Here is a 21,725-nt window from a genome sequence, read left to right as displayed (position 1 = left end):
TTGAATCAAGAGTCAAATATAGGTCAAAATTGAGTTGCAAAGTCAATCTCACTATACTTGAATAGATAGATACAAAACGATCCACTCCAAGTCGCTTTGACAAATTTAGGGTTGAGCAGCGTTCTAGTTAAGGCTTTCACAAAATCGTGATTCGATCATGAGAGACAGCGTAGATTAGGAAGAAATTAGGATCAAGCTTAAGCTCTAATACCAAACAATGCAATCCAAATGCAAATTAAGGATCCAATTGAGAGAAAAAAGATAAATACCCAATTAGGGACAAAAACACCCAACGGTTAGAGAAAGAAACCAAACTCTACTCCACTCCAACTATACATATTTTTTAATCAAAATTAATTATATCACCTATTTATAAATTACAATTTATAAACTATTTAACAGACACTTAACCTGTTTATTTTAATACATCAAGGATCCAGACCTCATTGTCAATCATTGGAAAGTAATTAATGTGTAATTCATTACGAACCACTAGTATTTTTAAATAATTTAAAATGCTAGAATCCAATAATCATAAAACTTGAAATTTAACTATATGTCTGCATAAAATCGATAACAAGAGCAAGGCAGACCAAACAGAAGCAGCTGCATGAAATAGAGAGATTAATAGCAGCATAGGAAAAGAAACTCCAAACAAATTTGTACTGACAACGTCTCACCTCTCTTCAAACACAGAACTTCAGTTATCCCAAATCACTTCTCTAACACAACCGGTTTTATTAACTCTAATCATATGGTTGACAGATGGTTTTTGAATATGGGATAGGGGGGCAAATAGATTCAAACATGAAATCTCCCACTCTTAATCAGTCTATCCTCAGGATTCATCAAATGCTGAGGTAAAAAATAAAAATATATCATTATACTAACATATCTATCCTAAAAAATAAAACTCATTCAGAAAACTTCATAATTGAGCACAAACGAAGAAATTTTTCTTTTGAAATGGAAGGACAACTCAAGATTCTTATAATTGTTTTGGAATATATATATATATATATATATATATATATATATATATATATGTTTAATTTCAATCTAATTCTGAATGAATTGGATACAGCCATCTCATTCATCAATGAAGGGCAGAACCCTCGCATTCGGCCACTGATACTAACTGAAGACTTCTCCAAAACAAAATACAAAATTACGGTTCATAATTCTTGTTTTTCATTTTTTTTTTAATTATTTTCGAGCAAGAAAGGAGAAAGCTAGTAAAGCAGAGCATTTGGTAAACATACAATACAAAACCCTAGCAATGAACCAACGTAGAAGTCTTAACTAACTTCTTTTCCAGAGGTGAAAACCTAACCCAATTAGGAGATATGTAGAAGCGTGCTACAAAAAAGGAGAAAGAACGACAGCAATCCTCTTTTTCTCGTTCACCTTTGTCATCCCTCTCCTACACCTTGGTTTAACGTCTCTCCCACCATCGTTATCCATCTTCATGCCACCACAGAATCGAAGAAATTAAAATGCGACTTTTCTTGTGGCAAGAAATACAAACTGTATTGCTGTTGTGAAACTGTAATTTGTCTGCGGACCAAGGAAGCTGCAAGCTACAGGAGCAAAAGACCCAAGAAGATTCTTTGCATGAGAGGTGTGAACACGGAGGTTCTAAAAGTGGGAGTATAAACTATATCATTGTTGCTCCCACTTATGTATCTGCTTTGAATATGGAAGAGGAGGGAAATCCACATCTTTTAAATGATAATTCCTCTTAGATCTTGATCTGGCAAAATAATCAAATCCCCCTGTTAAAAGAATAATAACGTCAACAAGATCACAAAGCAATTCCAATTAATATCAGAACAAAACCAGTAATTGAGCAATGTAGATAAATGACCTGCTAAGTAACAACGAGAAAAGTACGGTTCACAAAATAAAAACCAATGCGCTCTGGCAGTGCACATGCTCATGGCTCTAGAGCAGCAATGAATGAAGCCAAGGAACTCCCCACCATTTGTTCAGTGAACCCCCCACGGCCAATGCTAAATGAGCAGTCCAAAACATATGAACATATCCAAAACAATCACAGTGGAGAATGGTGGGGCAACTATGAGTAACATTGACATCTCTTTGTTCTGAATAGACATATCATTGGTGCCTATCAGACTAGTACTTCCACAACCCAAGGAAAACCGGAGGAGCAATTTACCTTTGAAACTTGGGTGAGGAGGGTTTATCCGGTGAAGATTGTGCAGTATCTACATGAAAATTTTGCTGCACATTGATGCCCTTTGATGAACCTTCACCAACCTGCACTACTTCATTTGTGCCTGAGAAATGCACTGTTCCAAGAGACCCAAATTCAAACTGCTCAGTCGAACCACCACAAACCATGTTTTGGTCATATGGATAAAACATAAAAAAAGGAGGTCCAGCTGTCCCGGGAGAAACTCCATCAGGATTCACCATTTGAAGTGGATACATGCCATATGCTACATTTGAGGAGCCACGGTGCATGGAGTTTGAAGAGCTGAATGGACTATTCTGAGAATGATTTGAAGGGAAAGAGTCAGGCTTGAACGCATTCCATGATGGCCTATCAGATCGGCTGTTGCTTGTTTTATTCCGATCTATTCTTGTGTTTGGCTTCTCAACTTGGTTGCGACCCCGACCACGACCAGAAAATCTTTGCTTTGAATTGTTATTATACCAATTGCCTTCTCTGTCGCCATGGTGATCATTCCGATCATGACTGTAATTCCCCCGGTTCCTGCCACTTGAGGAGTGTCTGTCCCTAAAAGCCATCTTCTGAAAAAACAACATATAAATAAACCAGAAATCGAGTCCCAAATGGAAGTGGCAATTTAAACTTGATTACACATGCACGCACACAACAACAACAACAAAAAGGCATAAATTACTTGAAGAATCTGCATGAAACAATGAAACCATAAAATGAACAGCACATCTTATACTAAATCTGTTCCTCAGTTTCTTTGTCAATGAAGAATAAAGGATTGGGCAATATCTCTGTAACTCATTCGGCTTTGTTCTTGTATGTGATTTGTGCTTTGGGAGGTTTAGTTAATGGCAATTCAAATTAATCAAAAGTCACATTTCCAGTTAAACTACAAGCAAAAAATATTGCCTTGACCAACATTTTCTCCATATCCAATTGGCACCTTCAACGTGAGCTCAACTCCTTAGTAGTGCAGTTTTTGATCTTTGTTAATCTTGGTGAAACCATATTCAGTCAATTTTCTCATCTAAGCTACAATTAGGGGCAACCTATAGCCTAGCACAAAACATTTTTTTTTTTAATCAACAACAAAAGACTATTGATAAATAAATAAAAAGGGGACCAGGATAAGGTATCCTCTTACAACCAAAAAAAAAAAAAGCGCCAAACCCTAAACAAGATTATCACAAACAAAAGCCTACATATCGCACTCTGACAACCAATCTCTAGCTAACAAAAAAAGTGGAACCTCCTTAAAGAGAGAATTTCCTGAAACCCAAAAGGAAGTTAAGTGGCGAACTTTATCTCACAAACAGTCCACTTCTTGAAACTTATCTTCAAACAATCTCGCATTTCTTTCTAACCATAGAACCCAAAAAATTGCAAAGATGGCGCAAGACCAAAACACTTTGGCTCTCTTTGATCCTCCAAAAGCTCGAAAATAAACAAAGAGCATATGCTTGCTCCCTTTTGGTGCCACCCACCTGACATTTCCCAAAAGAAACAATTTGTGCCATAAATTCAAAGCAATTGGGCAATGTAGAAATAAATGATCCACAGATTCCCTATTCTTAGGGCATAGAATGCACCACTGAGGATTTAGAGAATGGTTAGGTCTCCATTTCTGCAATGTATCATTTGTCAAGATGCCTCCATGAACCAAGGCCCACATAAACACCTTCACCTGTAAAGGAGCACAAGCCTTACAAATTCTTTTGCAAAAGGGAAACTAAGGAACATAAGGATTTTCGATGATTTTATCAAAAAAAGACTTACAAGAAAATATACCGAATGAATGAAAAGTACAACCCTCTTATCCTCCAAGAGGAACCAAAGAAACATGATCAATTCTGAACAACAAAGTAGTCAGCTGTGAAACCTCCCTATCATTAAGATTCCTAGAAAAACCAAACTTCCAAGAAATTGGAGCCAAAAGTGAATAAGCCATGGAAGCAATAAAAGAACTATGAACCAGAGCCACTCTATAAAGACGTGGAAAGTCTAAAGCAAAAGAAGATTGACCCATCCAAACATTCTCCCAAAAACGAACAAGCTCCCCATTGCCCACCCTTAATGAAAGATAACGAGACCAACATATATAGATTTAAGAAATTGATTTCCAAGAAGCAAGACAATTACCCCTCATAACCACCTGTGAATCCCAACCATTGTCATGAGTCTCATACTTGCTTCTAATAATTGAATGCCATAGTGAATGAAATCTCCATAATCATTTGCCAAGAAGAGTCATGTTCCTAACCACAATGTTACCAATAGTCAAGCCCCCTTCTCCTTAGGTAACAAAACTAAATCCTAATTCACCAGGTGATCCTTCTTCCCCTCAACCTTGCCCTCCCAAAGAAAATCCCTAACCGGAATCTTGAACAAAGATAAGAAATAAATGGGAATACCACTAAAAACAGTCTTAACCAAAGTGTATCTATGCCCACGCGACAAAAAAGCCTTGCTCCACCCCTATGAAGCATAGACACGGCAAAATCAACGCCGTGGCGGTGTCGGACACGGGGACACGCCGGGGACACGTACGGGACACGCCATCTGCCGTGTCCCTTTAATTTAATTGTTTTTCTTATAGGGGACACGCGTGTCCAGATCTGGACACGACGTAAGACACGGCAAGTAGGAAGAGACAAAGGAGAGAGTGTGAAGGAAGAGAGTGAAGAGAGACAAACCTGTTGAAGATCGAAGCTCCATGAATCCAGTCGAAGATCGAAGCTCCATGCTCCATCAGTCGATCGAACACCCCAAACGATCGCGATCGACCTCCATCCATGACCTCGACCTTGACTCACCTGTCGATCTCCATCAGTAAGTCTCTCTCTCTCTCTCGTCCCTTCTCTCTCGCCTTCCTTCTCGCTCGCGTCTCTCGCTCTCGCTCTCGCATCGATCGCGTCGATCGCTCTCTCTTGCTCTCGCTCTCTCTTGCTCTCGTGTTGATCGCTCTCTCTCTCCTCTGATCTGATTCGATTCATGTATCTATTAGGTTTAATGTATCTATTAGGTATATAATATATATATATATATCTGATTCATGTATAATATATCTATTAGGTATATAATATATATATATGTATATATGTATTTATTTAATATTAATAAAAAAACATATCTTATATCTTATATTTTATATAATATATATACATATATTAATAAAAAAAAAGTAGATAAAATAAAATAAAATAAAAAATTAATAGAATCATATTTATTTAAAAATATAATAATTAAATAAAATAATTAACTTGTATTAAAATAAAAATATTTATATAAAAAAAATTTTGCCATGTCCCCAGCTGTGTCCGTGTCCCTGTCCCCATTTTTTTAAAATTGCCGTGTCCCGTGTCCGTGTCCGTGTCTGTATGCGTGTCCGTGTCCGTATGCGTGTCCGTGTCTGTGCTTCATAGCACCCTTCCAACCTCTTACGAATCTTTTCCCCAAGTGGCCGAATGATAAAGTCTGGAGGATAAAATCCACAGGTCTCGAGTTCGAGTCACCCCTTGGGGCCACTGGAGGTTTGCCCGGTCGTTAACTTCAGGGCCCTCAGGATTAGTCCTGCCTTCCCTTAAAATCAGCGGGTTGGGGATACCTGAGTTATCAAAAAAAAAAAAAAAAAAAAAAAAAAAAAAAAAGAGGACAAAACAGAGAAGTGTAGGATCACCCTGGATCAATTTTGAACACACCAGGTGTTCCTGCATGTGCAGGCACAGGCTCCGCACGTGCGGCAATGCGTGTTCCAATCTCGATTTTTGAGCTCTTTTTGGTCAAAATCTGATCTCTCTCTCTCTCTCATCTCACTTTCTCATATATCTCTCTAAACTCTCTTTTTCCCCTCTTTTCTCTCCCCTCTCTCTAAACACCAACACCAACCCTCATAAATTCTATCATCCATCAAAATCCTCACTACTTCTTAAGGCCATTTTGACAAGCGTATCGATTTGGCATCATTTTCACAGAAGCTGATCAAATTTCCGATGACATCGATTTTGGGGCTTTTCACGCTTCTCTTCCTTATTTGAGGTAGGAATTTTCTTAACATTGTCAATGTAATTTAGCTCATTATGTGTTATTTTGATAATTTAAGACAGTGAGTGATTAGGGTTTTGGTGTATATGAATATTAATGCACAAGTTAAGGGGAAACTCGCAAATTTCTTCAAAGCTTCAAATTGATTTTCTTTTAATTATCCATGGCTATGAAATTGATAAAAATTAAGCTTCTAGAGAGAAACCTCCGATTTTCTTAAAACCCTAGAAAGTGAGAATGTTGAAATTGAAACTTTGTTGTTGAAATTCATGAAATTTGTAGAGAATTGTGAATATTAGGTATTGAGATTGATGAGACTATGATTTTGGCAAATCATTTCTATTTTGGAAAGTTTGAGAAATGTTGAATTATGCTCTAGATATTGCCTATATTGGAATATTGAATTAGAGATAATTGTTTTGACAATCGATGGAGGATTGCATTGATGTGTTGTATAAATTACACATAAATTAGGAAAAATTGAAACTATTACAAAGACATACATATCATTGAGCATCGCATGATTTCATGCTTTCAACGTTTATCGCATTTTGAGAAATGTATTGAGATGTGATTCATCGTGAACTTTTGGAATTGTTGAGAATGTTTGAAATGTATTGAGAAAAGGGGTAAATACTTTAGTGAATCCGGTTAGGGGGTATAGTTAATGAAAATTAAGTTGGCTTTAGGTTCATGGTGAAAGTCCTAAACCACCTGTGTAAATCCCAATTTCCTTGTGGTAAGAGCCAATAAAGTGATTTTGGTAGTGCTCTATGAAACTACTTGCAGACACTTACCTAGGGATTGCCAAAGTCATATTTACCACTCCGTATTTTATTGAAATGAAAAAATGATTGGTTATGGTTTTGAACAAGTGCACAGCAAGAGATTTCAAAATGAAAACTTATATTTTTGGCATGACATCTCATTTGCATTCTCCTCATCATATTGTTAAACTTCATGCACTATATTAAGATTATCTGTGCTGGGCCTTATACTCATCCCTATGTGGAAACCATTTTTTAGGTGCTGATGGTGTGCCTCTGCCAACATAGAGGCGTTGAGGATTTTAGAGCGTGAAGCACAGTTTACTTGTTTCTTTTGTAAAACCAAGGACTATAATTGTATTGAGTTTTTTTGGGTGGATATAATTGTACTAAGTTGAAACTCATTTTGATGTGACCAGGCAAAATGCTTAGAACTTGTAACCTTTATGACATTTATCTATAATCATTTTAGTATTATCTCTTCTTACGATCACATGCTATAGATTCAAGTTTTAGGGATTGTGAATGTATCAATGCATGTGATTCCTTTTTGTAAAGCTAAACTTGAAATTCATGAACGAAATACAGAGATGAAATATGATCATGATTAATGAATCGTCAAGAAAGACTTGCGACCGCATATTAATTATATCATTAATGAGAATTGAGTTAGGAATGTGGGTTAATCTCGATGAACCGGGTTCTTAAATTTGAGGGCGTTACAGTAACCCTCTGCCGTAGCAGCTCTCCTCCCCCCCCCCCCAAAAAAAAAAAAAGATTTGTCCCTCCCGACTATCATTTACAGGTTCACAGATCTCCCTCTCCCCTTCTCCAACCACTTCCATTGCAATTCCCCTTACCATTTGCTATTATTTCTCATAGAATCAAATTCAATAAAATGGATCTGGATTCTTGGTTGATGGTATTGAAGCATTGTCTATTTAGTTATGTTTCTCCTATTAAAATTTTAGCTTTGAGTTTTGTGGATGATGGTACTGGAAGCATCTATCCACTCAGTTTATGTTCTCTCCTTTCCGTTTTAATAAAATTTTGTTGTTTCTCAAAAAAAAAAAAAAAAAAAACATGATCATTTATGTTGTGTTTTCTACTCTTGTTGGGGACAATTTTGAAACAGAGAAGGCCTAATTTGGGTTTCATGTGTCTAACCCGCAACAACCACCGATTCAAAACTGCTTCAAAAAGACCGACCCACTGATTTGAATGATTTGTGGGTCGATGGCAGGTGATAAAAATCCCAACCTGCCAAGGGCTGTTCAGATGAAAAAAACGGACAAATCCACTCCACGCCGACCCATGCACAGTCCTAACCCAACCCACTCATTTCTCTTTTACTCCCTGCTCAAAAAGTTCATGGCAAAAAATCACAAAGAGAGAGAGCGTCTTATCCTAGAGACAAGACTTCACAAAAAATCTTGTATCCATTTCTCTCTTTCAAATCACATTCACATATAATTTGTTTTCATGTATTTAAATATGATTTAACCACTGTTTGTGTGTTCAATTGAAATTGTTATTACCTCGCAAAAGTACACCTCACTCAAGTAGCAAACCACATAGTGGTGTTTGGGTACACTAAGAAAGCACCTGAAAAGACATGGCTTAAGCACTCTATTTCAAATTCTTTAAGCCTAGCTGACTGACTAAATCAGGCAATCACCCAGGCAGGAATTATATGCCCATGTTGAACAAAATCTGCAAGACCACTGTATGTACGTGACATTAAGTATATGCATAAAAGTGTGCAACAGATGCAGAAATTCTCCCATAAAATCAACTGTGTCTAACAAACAGTATAAATAATAAAAAAAGCTGGTTAAATTTAGCGTAGTACTGAACAAACATGCTGTACATATTGCACCCACATAATAAGTTAATAATTAAAGTTAAGTCGCGCACTGAAATATTCTGATACTTGATGTATGGAAATCAGATTCATCAACAAATAGCAATGTAATTTTAGGAGGTCATCTTACAGGATTAGGCAGGTAAGTTCCAGTCCCACCACGATATCTAGGAGCATCATCACCATAATGTCGATAACCACTCAAGGGCCTATTAGTACCAGACTGCAGAGGTGAAACTGGATACATGCGGGGACCATAACCCATAAGCTGTGTGAAAAGGCTTGCATTTGGAGGTCTTCCAGGGCTGTCCCATGGAAAATGACCCTGCATATACATTGGTGGTACAACAACAGATGGTGGATAAAACATGGGCCCATGATCTCTGGGATCCTGGCAAAACCGTCCATACTGCAGATTCTGCCAATGGCTTGCAAAGTCACTGTTCAAGATATCAGACTTGTGTTCTTCAGAAGGCTCAACTGATGTAGATCCCTTTGCAGAACTAGAACAACTAAAAGTGTCTGGCTCATCAAGGTTCTCAGTTGAATCTAACCTTTGATTAGACTGACTACTATGGTGGTTATTGAATCCCTCACCCCTATCAATATGGTTAGTGGATGAATCAGAGGTACCTTTCTCAGTTGGGAAACCGTAAAATGGAAGCATGGTTACAAAAGGAACTGGTGGACCTGTGGGATAAAACCAAGGTAACATCCCATTTTTATCAATCGTTCGCTGCCTTGAACCAGAATTTGCAAGAATTGGAGCAATGGGAAGCATTGACTTTGATACACTGAGCTGTCCTGGTTCATAATCAGGTATTTCATGGGTCCGCACAAGTGAAGAAGAAACTGTTTCAAGAACCGTGCTCTCTGCCACTTCCGTGCCAGTTGTCGATAGTGGAATCCAGTCTCCATTGTCATCATCAGTCTTAGAAGAAACATGATCAACTGATTCACTCTCATATTGCCACCCATTCTCATAAAAAGTAGACCGATCTGCAGAGGGAGATTTCCTCCCTTTTCTGTCCCTTGTTGACCTAGAAATCTTCGAAGATGAGCCATCCAAGGAAGCTTCAGATGACAGTTTAAATCTTGAAGTAGCATGGGAAGCAGGAAAAAATTTTGAACTAACAGAGTAAACGTCATTTCCACTGATGTTTTGATGCTGGGGATTGTCACCCGAATTTTCCCTAATGAACCCTCTGCTATCTTTAATTGAAGAATGAGCTTTTGTTGAATGTTTTTCCAAGCTGCTTACTGGCGATGAAGAATTGGGATACCCTCCTGAAGTGAGCTGTTTCTTTTCATTCAACCGTTGCACTGGGAAGCTTCCATTATCAACATCAAACCCATCTCGCTCAGACCAAAAACCATGATCACTGTCTTCCTGATATGTTTCTCTAGCTACCAAATTATCATCAATTGGCTCAACGATTTCTTCTTGATTTGAGGTCATTCCTATATTCGAAAAATATTGGGATATTGGCAAAGACACTAAACCTTGAGAATAATGCATATTTGGGCCCCAAGGGGGAACAATACCAGCTGGATTTCCATGAGCATATCCCAAAGAAGTTAAAACAGAAGGTGATATTGGAACAGGTTGATGAGCAGAAGCTAAATTCACAGGCAGGTGAACATTTGAAGAAGCCATCATGTTCACAAAATCTTGCTCTTCCTGTTGCATCCACATTGCCTCAGCAACAGAAGGTCTGTCTTCTCCTATGGGACCTAAACCAGATTCACCATGATAACAATTTGACTCAACAGAGGCATGAATCTGCTGATGGTAAGAGTTCCACCTTGATGAAGGCAGGTCTTCAGTTGAAGATATTGCATTGCTGTTCTCTGAAACGTCAGTGCCCAAGTTTCTCCCCGTGCTATAATCCAACCTTGTAGCAATCTGCCCTTTTATTGTTTCCGATGCTCTGTTATGCCTCCCTTGAGATGAAAATTGATAAGATGCACCCGTAAGCTCGGGACTAGAATGTGTCCTTGCAAACTGATACCTGGCATGTACTTCATTGCCAAGGTAATCTGGTCTAGAATCACTCCTTACACTCTCATTAGAACTACTAGTATGTGTCATCTGATGATTCTGATCAGAGCCTCTAAAGCTAGTTAAGTTGCTGTGTGTCTTCTGGCTTTCAGCATGAGAAACAAGAGACACATTATTGGGCCTAGATAACCGTTTCAAGAATTGATTACCATGCTGGGAGAGAACACCATGAGAAGTGTGAGAAGTACATTTCTTCTCAACTTTAGATTCATGACTAGCAGAATTCTCTTTTGCATTCTTGCTGCTTGAAGAATTTGTAAGGTCATTAGACCCATCAATGTGATTTATGTTAACAGGTCGCAAACCACAAAATTCAGGGCTAGGTGCATCAGGGCGATGCCCCTTCCCATGCCTATCCAATGTGTTCATGAAAAACTGATTGACTTCAACAATTATATTCTCTTTCGGGCAATCAAGTAATCTTGCCAACCGTTGAGCCCCAAAAGCAAAGGCGCTACGAATCCTAAAGAAATTACCTGAAGGAAAACACAAAAGCAAACAGTTTGGCAATATAAACAAACAGATATCCACAGAGAAGCATTAATGAAATTTCACGTAGAAGAGTTACGTTCTATACTCCGCAAATCAAGTATGTACACAAGCCAAACCAAGCTATGGCAAGTAAAGGCTGTTATCTAGGCACTCCTTAACATAATTTAAGAATTCTTCAAGCTTGACAGAACCTCAAGCCTTGACAGGATATCTACAACTATCATTAACTGTAGGGTGCATTCATGTTTCATAGGCATATTGCTCATCTGAATTTCAAACCTTATACAATGCATAAGCCATAAGATAGGAAATTATGTCTAAGAAAAACCAAACATAATTAATAACCAATATATATTTGAACTGGATAACCAATAGTTTGTTGGAGCTAGCCTTGTAGAACATACAAACAAAAAAATGGTCCTCGGGCTTGGTCATTTGAGCTTTGCAGCATGATCAAAGGAACCATTAACAAGCCAGATAGAACTACTTATAATTAAGACAATCTTAATGCCTCAACCTGCTTGGTTCAGTTTACACCCGGAAGGGAAGGGGCATTAATGCTAGTTTGAGATTTGATTACAAAAAAACAATAATAGCAGCAACCTACATAACAAGAGTATATAACTTTTTCCTTTCTTCCAATGTCAAAAAACTAATCTCATGTTCTTCTGTTAGCATATTTAGCGTATTTTTATGTCAAACAGTGTATCAAAACACTAAAACTTGTTTTATATTGTTACCTTAAGAAAAACATTACAAGTGCTAGGCTGGGCCCTCTTGAACAAGCAATGTTACAACAGATGGCGTAGAGAAGCTGTTAAGGGGACATTGAGACTGCTTGTTTTCAATTTTTGTCGCCAAAAGGTTGATGAGATATAGGGGTTTAGGCTTTGTAATGCAAGCTCAGGGGCTGTGTGAACAGTACCCGTGTTGGATCCTTTCGTACATAACGAGTATATGAGGTAGGCAGTCGTCAGGCCTTACCAACAGGGTTTTAAGGATGAGGAGAAAAGGGGTGACAAGGTCTCATTTTGACAGTTAATTGAGTAGAATAAGAAAAGTCATCAAGGAATCACTCCTGCATTCCTTGTGCAATACACCTACGGTTACAGTTGTAGCACAGGACAAAGAGCACAATTGTTAAAATTCAAACAGAAAAGCAAATCGTCTCCAACTTGCTGTCTGTTGAATTGGAAGAATTTAGACACCCCAACTCTTAAAGGACCGACACCAACTCGAAAATTAGAAATTGAAGAATTTGAATTTTAAAAGACATCCAGGAAAGTATAGACCCTATATGAAGACCCAATAACAAGAATAAACTCAAACTACAACAATGAGGAATCACTACAATCCATGTCCATCAAAATTTTTAAAAATGCCAAAATAGCCTTACAAATAAATCATAGGAGAACATACATAAAAATGATAAAAAGCTTAGGTAACTACAAATATAGGACTTTACTAACATTAGAACTTGGCTATGTGAAGTTCAACAGGCCCCACGTTATAATCACGCCAATTTTTTAAGTTTCTCCCATTTAATTTTAGCTAATCTCAAGCCTTAGAGGACCATAAGAAGGTGATTCATTAAGTTAAGAAGTGCATCCAGATTAGTAAATGTAAAAGGAGAAGGAAATAATGTTGTTCTGTACTGAATTTTAACATTAATCAACAAACAATTGATCATGGGTGATGCCACTCTTCACTTAGTGGTGTCACTTAAACCCGCTAAAAGGAGAAAAAAATGTTTGATACATAAGAAAATTTTACTTTAGGAAGGAAAAAAACGAAAACCCTTAAAATGGCTGACAACTAACACCATTGGAAGAAAAGGTATGAACCTTTTTTCAGATAGGGAATTCACGATATTGACACTGGTTTTCTGCATGTTCAAACAAGATATACATTTAAGTTGCTTCGTCAAGTTCAACTGTAAAAGTTCATGTATTATTATTTATTTATTTTTTACTTTAGGGTCCTAGCATGCTATCGCTAAAATGAGAAAAAAACCAAACTATAAGTACTCCCGAGGCCTAAGAAGTACAAACATGTGACACAAGGCATGCAAATTTTCAAAAAATGAAAGACACAACATGCTACCAGGGACATGTACGAAACATATAATTTATATATTTATTATATGTCATATTTTAAGTATTATATATTTATTCTTCTCAAATTAATCAACCTTGGTACAATATTTTGGCAAAAATAAAAATAAAAATCTTTTTAAAAAATAGGGAACAACATTTTCTCAGCTTGTCCACAATGTGCCCTTACCTTAGCATGTCCCAATATGCCTTACTGTGTCCCAACGTGTCCCAACTCTCTCAAGCGTGTCCGACACATGTCCAACATTGGTACGTGACCTCCAAAAAGGTGTTTGTGCTTCACATCCTAAGGCACTTTTCTAAGTACTTCCCACACATTCTTAGGCCCTTTTCTCTTGCACATTGGGAATAGAGACTAATGACCACCACTTGGGTTATCAATAGTATTTTGCTTTTATTCAACCAAACCAACATTATCAGCATATTATATAATATTAAAATGGGAAATTAGGGATACATCCATCTACATGTTTGTGTAAGAGTTTGAGGACACCAAGAATTTGATTGGTAGTTGAAGTCCAGGATTTCAAATCTTAAACGGATAAGGACAAAGTTTAACATAAACGGTCAAAACTAACCTTATCATCCTAAACACCACAAAACTCTCTTTGGCGCCACCTCTATGTGTTTACTAGTACCGCCTCAACATCTACTACCACCATCTCAATCGCATTCACCACTGCCACCGCCTATGTTATTTTCACGTGAAATCGTCACCGCCACTACTGATCTCTCAGTCTCCACTATCCTCTAGCACCAGATGTGTTGTATTCACTTGAAACAATATTGTCATCACCGATCTGTCAAGTACCTGTTCCATCTCTATCTCTAACGCATCTTACTAGTCCAAATTTGGACGTTACTCGCCTTCAATGTCATTTTTCACTCTCTATTATATTTTTGTCTCTTTACTAATTTGTATGTTATTGGTTGACAAAAATCTTATTGTTTTTTGTTTTATATTTTTTTCTCAGTCTACTCTCTCTACCATCTATCGTACTCAGTTAAGTTTCTCAGAGTTAAATCAATGAAACTACTATAGTAAGTGAGATATTACCAACTAAAACTAAGGCGGTGTTTGCGAACTTGGTTTTTTGAATTTTTTTTGTTTTTTTTCACTAAAAGACAAATTGGTTACAAAACCAAAAAAAACAAATCCAAACAAAATATCACATCAGACCCCATAATCATTTCACTTTTTCTCTCACAAACATCACATCCAACCATGAAAAAACCCAACTATCTTCCCAAACACAAGAAAAAATTTCTCCAATAATATCCTACAACTAAAATAACCTACAAAAAAACCCCCTTCCCAAACACCCACTAAAAGTCGGTAGTCAAAAAAAATTTCACTAACCTTGAGCAATTTCACTAGGTTCAATCAATGAAGTTCCAATAACTTTGTTTTGTTGGTTAACCGTATGTAATTTGACTGTATTCGGTTAGTGAAATTTCAATATTTGGTGAAATTCCATTTAGCTTTGGTTAGTGAACTTTTCACTGACTCTTGATGAAGTCAATGCAATTTCACTAACTTTCTAAGATAGTGAAAATTCAATTCTTTTAATTTTGTAATTTTTAGCAATGAATTGAAAATTTTCCTATTTTGAAGAACGAAATTTCATTAACTTAGCATATTGAAATTTCACTTCATCAGAGAATCACCGAAAACGGCCATGAGGAAATTTCATTGTGTTAAGTTAGTGACATTTCACTTCGCCAGAGAGTAACCGAAACATAGTCACCACAACTATTGGTGGTCACGGTAAAGTTCTCGCCGGTGGCCAAGGTGGATATCAGTGGTGGTTGGTGGGCAGCCAAATATGTCAATGGCAGTTGAAGGTAGTGGAATAATGAAATTAGACTAAAAAAAATAAAAAATAAAAATTTAGTACAAGCATATTTTAGTTGTCCTTAAAGTAATATAAAATATTTTCTAGGGAGCTGAATATAAAAATCCCTATTAAAATTCTCTCTTGTTAATGAATTGAAAAGCTTAAATTGGTTTAGCGATTTATTGAAAATAGGTGATGGAAAATTACGTGTGAAATTCTTTATAGGATTTGTAGAATTTAAGTTTTTGAATGTGGAGTGGTATGCTGCCAGCTAAAATTTAGGTAATTAGACAAACTCAAGAGTCATTCAACAGAAGACTTGAACCAAGGAAATTTAAATATCGGCAAGAATCTCATAACATGGCCTTACAGGCAGTAAAAAATATTTAACTCAGCAATTACATATATGAACATGATTAAAAGATAAAAGAGTAAATGTGCAAACAGAAAAATGATATAACTACCATCTCAAAGACCAACTGAAAAACAGATTTATATAGCATTACCTTGTATTTTCAATATTACACATCTTACTCCTTCATCCCACAATGTTAGTCCCTTTTGGGAATCCCAACTATTTTATGGGGACATGTAGACTGTAATTAATGCATTCAAATTCGCATCATAAGAGATTGATTTCCCAAATTGCCCCTTTATTCCCACTTCTAAATATGCTCATAGTCATTTATAAGGGATAGTTTTGAAAATTTTGAAAACTTGTATTCAAAGAAGGCTATATTTTGAGACATTCCAAATTGGAAAGTAGGACTAACATTGTGAGATGGAGGGAGTAATTCATAAAATCATATATTTATGGAAAAATGGTGTACGAAGTGCGTGGTAAATAAAAATAGGAGAAAAGAAACGCAACTTACAACATCAAGCAAACATTTATGAAAATTTGGAAACAACATGACATCCAGCTTGAGTTTATACACAAGTACCTTTACTGACACTACGCCCAAGGTTGTTGTTTGCACGCAAAGGATCAATGACATTGAAATGTTTGGATATGAACGGTAGCTCATGATTTTCTGGACTACTAGGGAAAACAGAGTATACAGAGCTACAAGCATCAAGAAATACTTTGCTGAGTAATAACTCTCCACCATCCTTTCGAGGAGGATCAGCTGTAATATATTTGAATGAAATAATATATACATATCAGAGCCAATTACTTAAAGACCTTATAGAGAATGTCATTCAATAAGAAATATAATGGATATGACGTAAGGATTTCTACGTACCTGTCATATCAGGAAGTGAATTAATGGGTACTGGACCCCAAAGGCTAACACAAAAGTTGCCCCAGTCAAACTTACTGAAGAATTCAAGAAAACGATAAAGTACCTGCAGAAGTAAAGAAAAACTCGTGAGATAAAAGGTTAAAATCAACATAACTTGTCAAATATTGAAAGATGACAAATTCACCTCAAGTGGTCCGGCAAAGGAATTATTGAAAACATGGAATATATACAAAACCAAGGTTTCCAGAGCATAAGTTGAAATGAGTCCATGATGAGCACCCAGTATACGGCTCTCATAGTAACACCAAGCTTTAATCAGTATAATGCTGCGCTTGAATAGATGATTTTGTTTTACCAAACTGTCAACCTTAAAATTGAGAATTATCAGCTAGCGACAAACTGTAAGAAAGAGAGAAAAAAAGACCAAGTACTTCGTAACCTTCTGATCAGGTATTAATGGCTTACCTCTTCAAGGAAGCACAGAGTACATAAACCACCAAGTTGGTTAAACGATATGTCCACTACAATATTGTCTACAAGGCATTTAATTATCTTCACCTGCAAACAAAGAGGCAAAGATACCCCAGCAACACAGCAGTCATGAAATTATTTTAAAAACAAGCAGAACAGATAATGAAATAGCGTAATAGAAGCAACTTTGTGATGTACTACAGCCTTCTATACAATGATGGAATCATGAAATTTATTCAAAAACCAATGTATAACAATACTCACTCTCTATTATCCTGGTATCAAGCAAAGAAGAAAGTAGCTCACACAGTTTAATTAGCAAAACACACACAAAAATCCAAGTCTTTACTTGCCATTTAAAAAAATAGAAGGATAAATAAATAAATGATTATTTTATTGAAAACTAAAAGACGGCAAAAAAAAATTAGATCAGATCCTAACCACTCACGGTTGGCACTGGTACTTGTACATATTAGCAGATAGCAATATAGCAGAAGAAAGACACAGCACATTCTCTGAAATTAATAATGATAAAAACATAAAAATAAATATAATTAGAAATACGATGTAACATACCTCTGCCTGGATATATTGAACTTCTTTCACACGAAATTCAGCATCCTCACTCTTCTCTTCGTTCATTAGCATATCACGAACCTCATTGGCCCAAGTATCCTTCAAACTTTCATTTTTACCAAATGCAGTCAAATCAATATCCCCATCAGGTAGATATGTCTTCAGCGGAACCGACCCAAAGGTGAACACCTGTAGTCCAAAGAAAATAAGAAATAATAAATACATAAAACATAATGACTCTCCCCCCTTTTCCTTTTGTTGGACATGGATTCTCTGTAAAGAAAACATTTATTATGTTGTTGAAGTAATTTCATGCAACGGAACATGAATTGGATACATCAATTGCATGGGTGAATGGCCAAGACAAATGAATATTCATATGAATAAAATAAGAACAGTTAATGTATAGCCATATATAAATAGGTATATATGCATATTTACAACTACTGAATTGGGGGTGGTTCTTATCATGGACCCTACGGCTAGGGCTCTAATTACTTTCACAAAAACTTTCATTTAAACCCACCTGTTATAACTCCCCTCAAGTTGAAAATATAAGCATTCTTTTAATCTATCTGGGCGGAAAAAGAATTGCAAGGTTATTTCACAAAATCGAGGGCGGCACAGAGATCCACCCATAGAATAAATGAATCCCAGTACCTTGATATCATTTCAAGGTACTAAATACTAATCCATCACCCAGAATAGTCCCAGTGAAAATTCCGCAGTCACCACAACTAGAGTTATGGGAAATGTTAGGATTCATGGGATGACATTGTTCCAAAATTTCAATATTGGTTCCAATGCTAGGTGCCATTCCTATGCCCTCATTCATGGCCTATGAAGCACGGACACGGACACGGACACGTTACATGGTATGGACACGACATGGACATGCAAATTTTCAAAAAATGGAAGACACGACATGCTAGGGACACGTTCAATAAATATATAATTAATTTTATTTATTATATGTCATAAAATAATTAAAAAAATCATTAAAAGTTAATTAAAAATACAAAATAACACTATTAAAATTATAAAATGAAATTAGGCAAAAAAATAGAAGACAGAGAGAGGGAGAGAGACTACACAGCATATAAACAAAAAAATAAAAGAAAAGAAAAAAAAATGAGACAGAGAGAGGGCGACTGAGAGAGAGATCGGAGGAAAAGAAGAAGAAAATCGAACCAGAAGAAGAACGAAGAAGATTGAAGCAGAAGAAGGACGAAGAAGATCAGCGATGTACCTTAGATGAGCTACGAGCGATGGACGAGGAGCGACGAGCAACGGACGACTAGCAACGAAGAGCGACGACCAACCACTGAAAATCGACCAGGTCTCTCTTCTCTACTGTTCTCTTCGTATTCTCTCTTTCACTTCTTTTTCTCGACCAGGTCTCTCTTCTCTTCTGTTCTCTTCGTCTTCTCTCTTTCTCTTCTTTCTCTCTTTCTCTCTTTCTCTTTCGATTTAGGGCAGATACGGTTCCATTTTTGGTTTTTTACAAATTGACCCCAAAGATGTTTTGTAAATTTTGAAATTCACCCCGAACATGTCCCGCAAGTGTCGAAACGTGTCTGTCTTCAAAAAAAAAAAAAAAATAGGACACTCTCTGGTGCGTGTCGGACACGTGTCCACCGCGTGTGTCCGACGCGTGTCCGTGTCCAACACTAGTACGGAGCCATTGGAGAGGTGTCCGTGCTTCATAGTTCATGGCGATATGTTCATGCTAAGATTATGTATTAAATTTCCACAAGACATCCAAATGCACATCATCAATAAGTAATTTGGAGATATTCTTCCCTTTCAAGTTCAATTAACATTTGGGAAATGTTTCCACACTTCACTTCTACAAGATATATCTTTAAAAAATAATTTAAAATAGAATAAAACAATAATAATAAATACGTACTCCCATGTGCCAGTTGCTAATAGTACAACCGTACAGGTGGTAAAGAGTGTGGACCGTAAATTAACTTCATATATGCACTACTACATCTCAAGTATAACCAAGTGCCCAGTATCCAATATTGTTCTCTCCACCATATAACAGCCATCAAGGTTGACAAAGTTATAATCCACAGACTAGCAAACATATGACATTGGTGAAACATATCTCTTGTCCCATTTAATAATGTACTCTCTGAGATAATCCACATCACAGGACCAATATAAGTTTAACATGTTGAATAATCCAGAGACAGGTTTAGACAACGAAATGCATAAGCCTTCCCACAGTCAAACAACAAATATTACTGGATTATCAATAAATAGGTGACGTATTGGTATTTGATATAGCATGTAACAACTTGAAATGATGACTGCAGTCAACATCCAAAAACAATTCCAAAAGAAAATAAATCAAAAAAAAATTAGATAAATCAAAATCAAGACCTTTACCTGACATGAAAAGCATCTTGTGATGAGCCGCTGCACATAAGATGCAACAGCATTTCTGCGCTCCTCGGAGAGTTGATTGGGCTGAATGCAGGCAATCAGTTCTGCAGTCCTTTCTTCCGCCATTGACCATCTGTCTGGGTCAAGAAATCGAGTGACAGAGGCCTCTTCATTAGGCAAAAGACCATTAGGATAGAAACCATCTGGATGTACCCATTCCTCATAACACCCCATGTGATATCAATAAATGCCTTTTTCACTCCCACACTGTCCAAAACAACCCGTCTCCTTCCCTTCTGAGAGAGAGAGAGAGAAAGAGAGATTAAGTAGCATGAACAAATTCTTTCCTATAAATTGACGAGATAAAGTAAATCAACTGCACAAAAGTCCCCACAACCCTTTATTAGTACCCAAGAACACTCCACAGAAGAAAACAATATAGGAACTTGATATATGCAAATCTACTTTATTAGAATTTTTGTAATTGAAGCCTGCCTGCCTCAACTAAACTGAATAGCTGCAGTAAGTCTAGCAAGCAGGAATTGGTTTTTTTTTTTTTTTTTTCCAAACAAAGAAACATCTAAGGTTCAGACTTCCATTACCACTCACTATCAACAACAACAACTTCTCGGCAACCAAACAGAGCAGAAAAATCAAATCTTTACAAGTATCCATGATTAGCATATGTGTAAGATTGCAACTTCAAACATTTTCCATACAGATGCCCAAATATTAAACTTTGCATAAACACACATATATGTATGTATGTATCGTTGAATAAGGAGCCTAGAAATGAATCGCTCAAAAGCCCCAAGTGAACGAAAACTGAGTAGACTAAATCATGTAGAAAATTACCTAAAAATCTCAAGAAAATAAACGCTGGCATGAACAAAAGACCAGATAGGCCTATAAAGATGAGTTCTTCGCAAGAATCAACATCAATCGAAACCAGAGTGATTAAAACCCTAATGAAACCTCCTCGAGATCTTCAGAGAATCAGAAAAATAAAAAAAAAAATCCAGTATCGAGGCCACATGAATCGTTCGATCAAACAAAAACAACTTGGAGAATCGAAAATTTACAAGTAAAAAATTGAAACCTTTGAAATCGTTAGAATGGCTTTAGTCTTGAAGGAATCGAAGTATCAGAGTTCATATGCGATTTTGACACAGATGTGAGGTCTAAGTAGAACCAATGGGCAAAAAAGGAAAACTACAAATTGTATCCGTATCTGTGAGAGAGAGAGAAATGATGACAGAGAGACAGAGATCTTTACTGCGGCCATATATGGTTGAGGTGAAATTGGTTCTTTTAGAGTGTGGAGAAAATAATTGAACACTGTTAACCGTGTAAATACTGATCTTCTTTCTTTCTTTTTCTCTTTTTGTTTTTGTGTTAAAAGATATTGTTAAACCCATCTCTAACACTGCATCAAATCTATCATTAATTTTAAACTTGGTAAAAAAATTCTTCTTCTTTTTTGGTGCTCTAATAGTTTTTACTCACACGACGTCGGGCCAGATGACTCTCAAGTGAACATCTCTTTTTGTGTTTTAATAGTTTTAACTCACCAAACATCCGGCCGGATGACTCTCAAATGAACACCTCAAGATATAATTTGTAAAAAATTTACATTGACCCGTTAAT

At 36.6% G+C, this 21,725-nt stretch overlaps 1 protein-coding gene across 30 annotated transcripts; it reads right to left on the bottom strand.

The window, feature by feature from the left end:
* Positions 1-985: 985 nt before the first annotated feature.
* On the bottom strand, positions 986-21,447 carry LOC114295647 (uncharacterized). Of its 30 annotated transcripts, none has more exons than XR_014338280.1 (11): positions 21,178-21,409; positions 20,934-21,064; positions 20,082-20,371; positions 17,682-17,870; positions 17,100-17,192; positions 16,819-17,001; positions 16,635-16,737; positions 16,332-16,517; positions 9,012-11,419; positions 1,868-2,778; positions 986-1,775 (listed from the first exon to the last, which is right to left on the bottom strand). XR_014338280.1 is itself a non-coding variant. In XM_082883526.1 (11 exons), the coding sequence occupies exons 3-11, from the start codon at positions 20,310-20,312 to the stop codon at positions 1,766-1,768; spliced, it is 4,002 nt and encodes a 1,333-aa protein (XP_082739652.1). In that variant the 5' UTR covers positions 20,313-20,371; positions 20,934-21,064; positions 21,178-21,409; the 3' UTR covers positions 986-1,765. The 30 variants fall into 30 exon arrangements, 14 of the variants coding, with proteins under 14 accessions (XP_082739652.1, XP_028095745.2, XP_082739659.1 ...); XR_014338281.1 differs by having other exon boundaries at positions 20,082-20,374; positions 21,178-21,363; XR_014338286.1 differs by having other exon boundaries at positions 986-1,753; positions 20,082-20,374; positions 21,178-21,363.
* Positions 21,448-21,725: the final 278 nt, after the last annotated feature.

Source organism: Camellia sinensis, chromosome 1, assembly GCF_055761805.1.
Source record: "Camellia sinensis isolate YWXY chromosome 1, ASM5576180v1, whole genome shotgun sequence".
NCBI lineage: Eukaryota > Viridiplantae > Streptophyta > Magnoliopsida > Ericales > Theaceae > Camellia > Camellia sinensis.
Note: the sequence above shows the minus strand (reverse complement) of the source record. Positions and strands in the feature narration are given on the sequence as shown.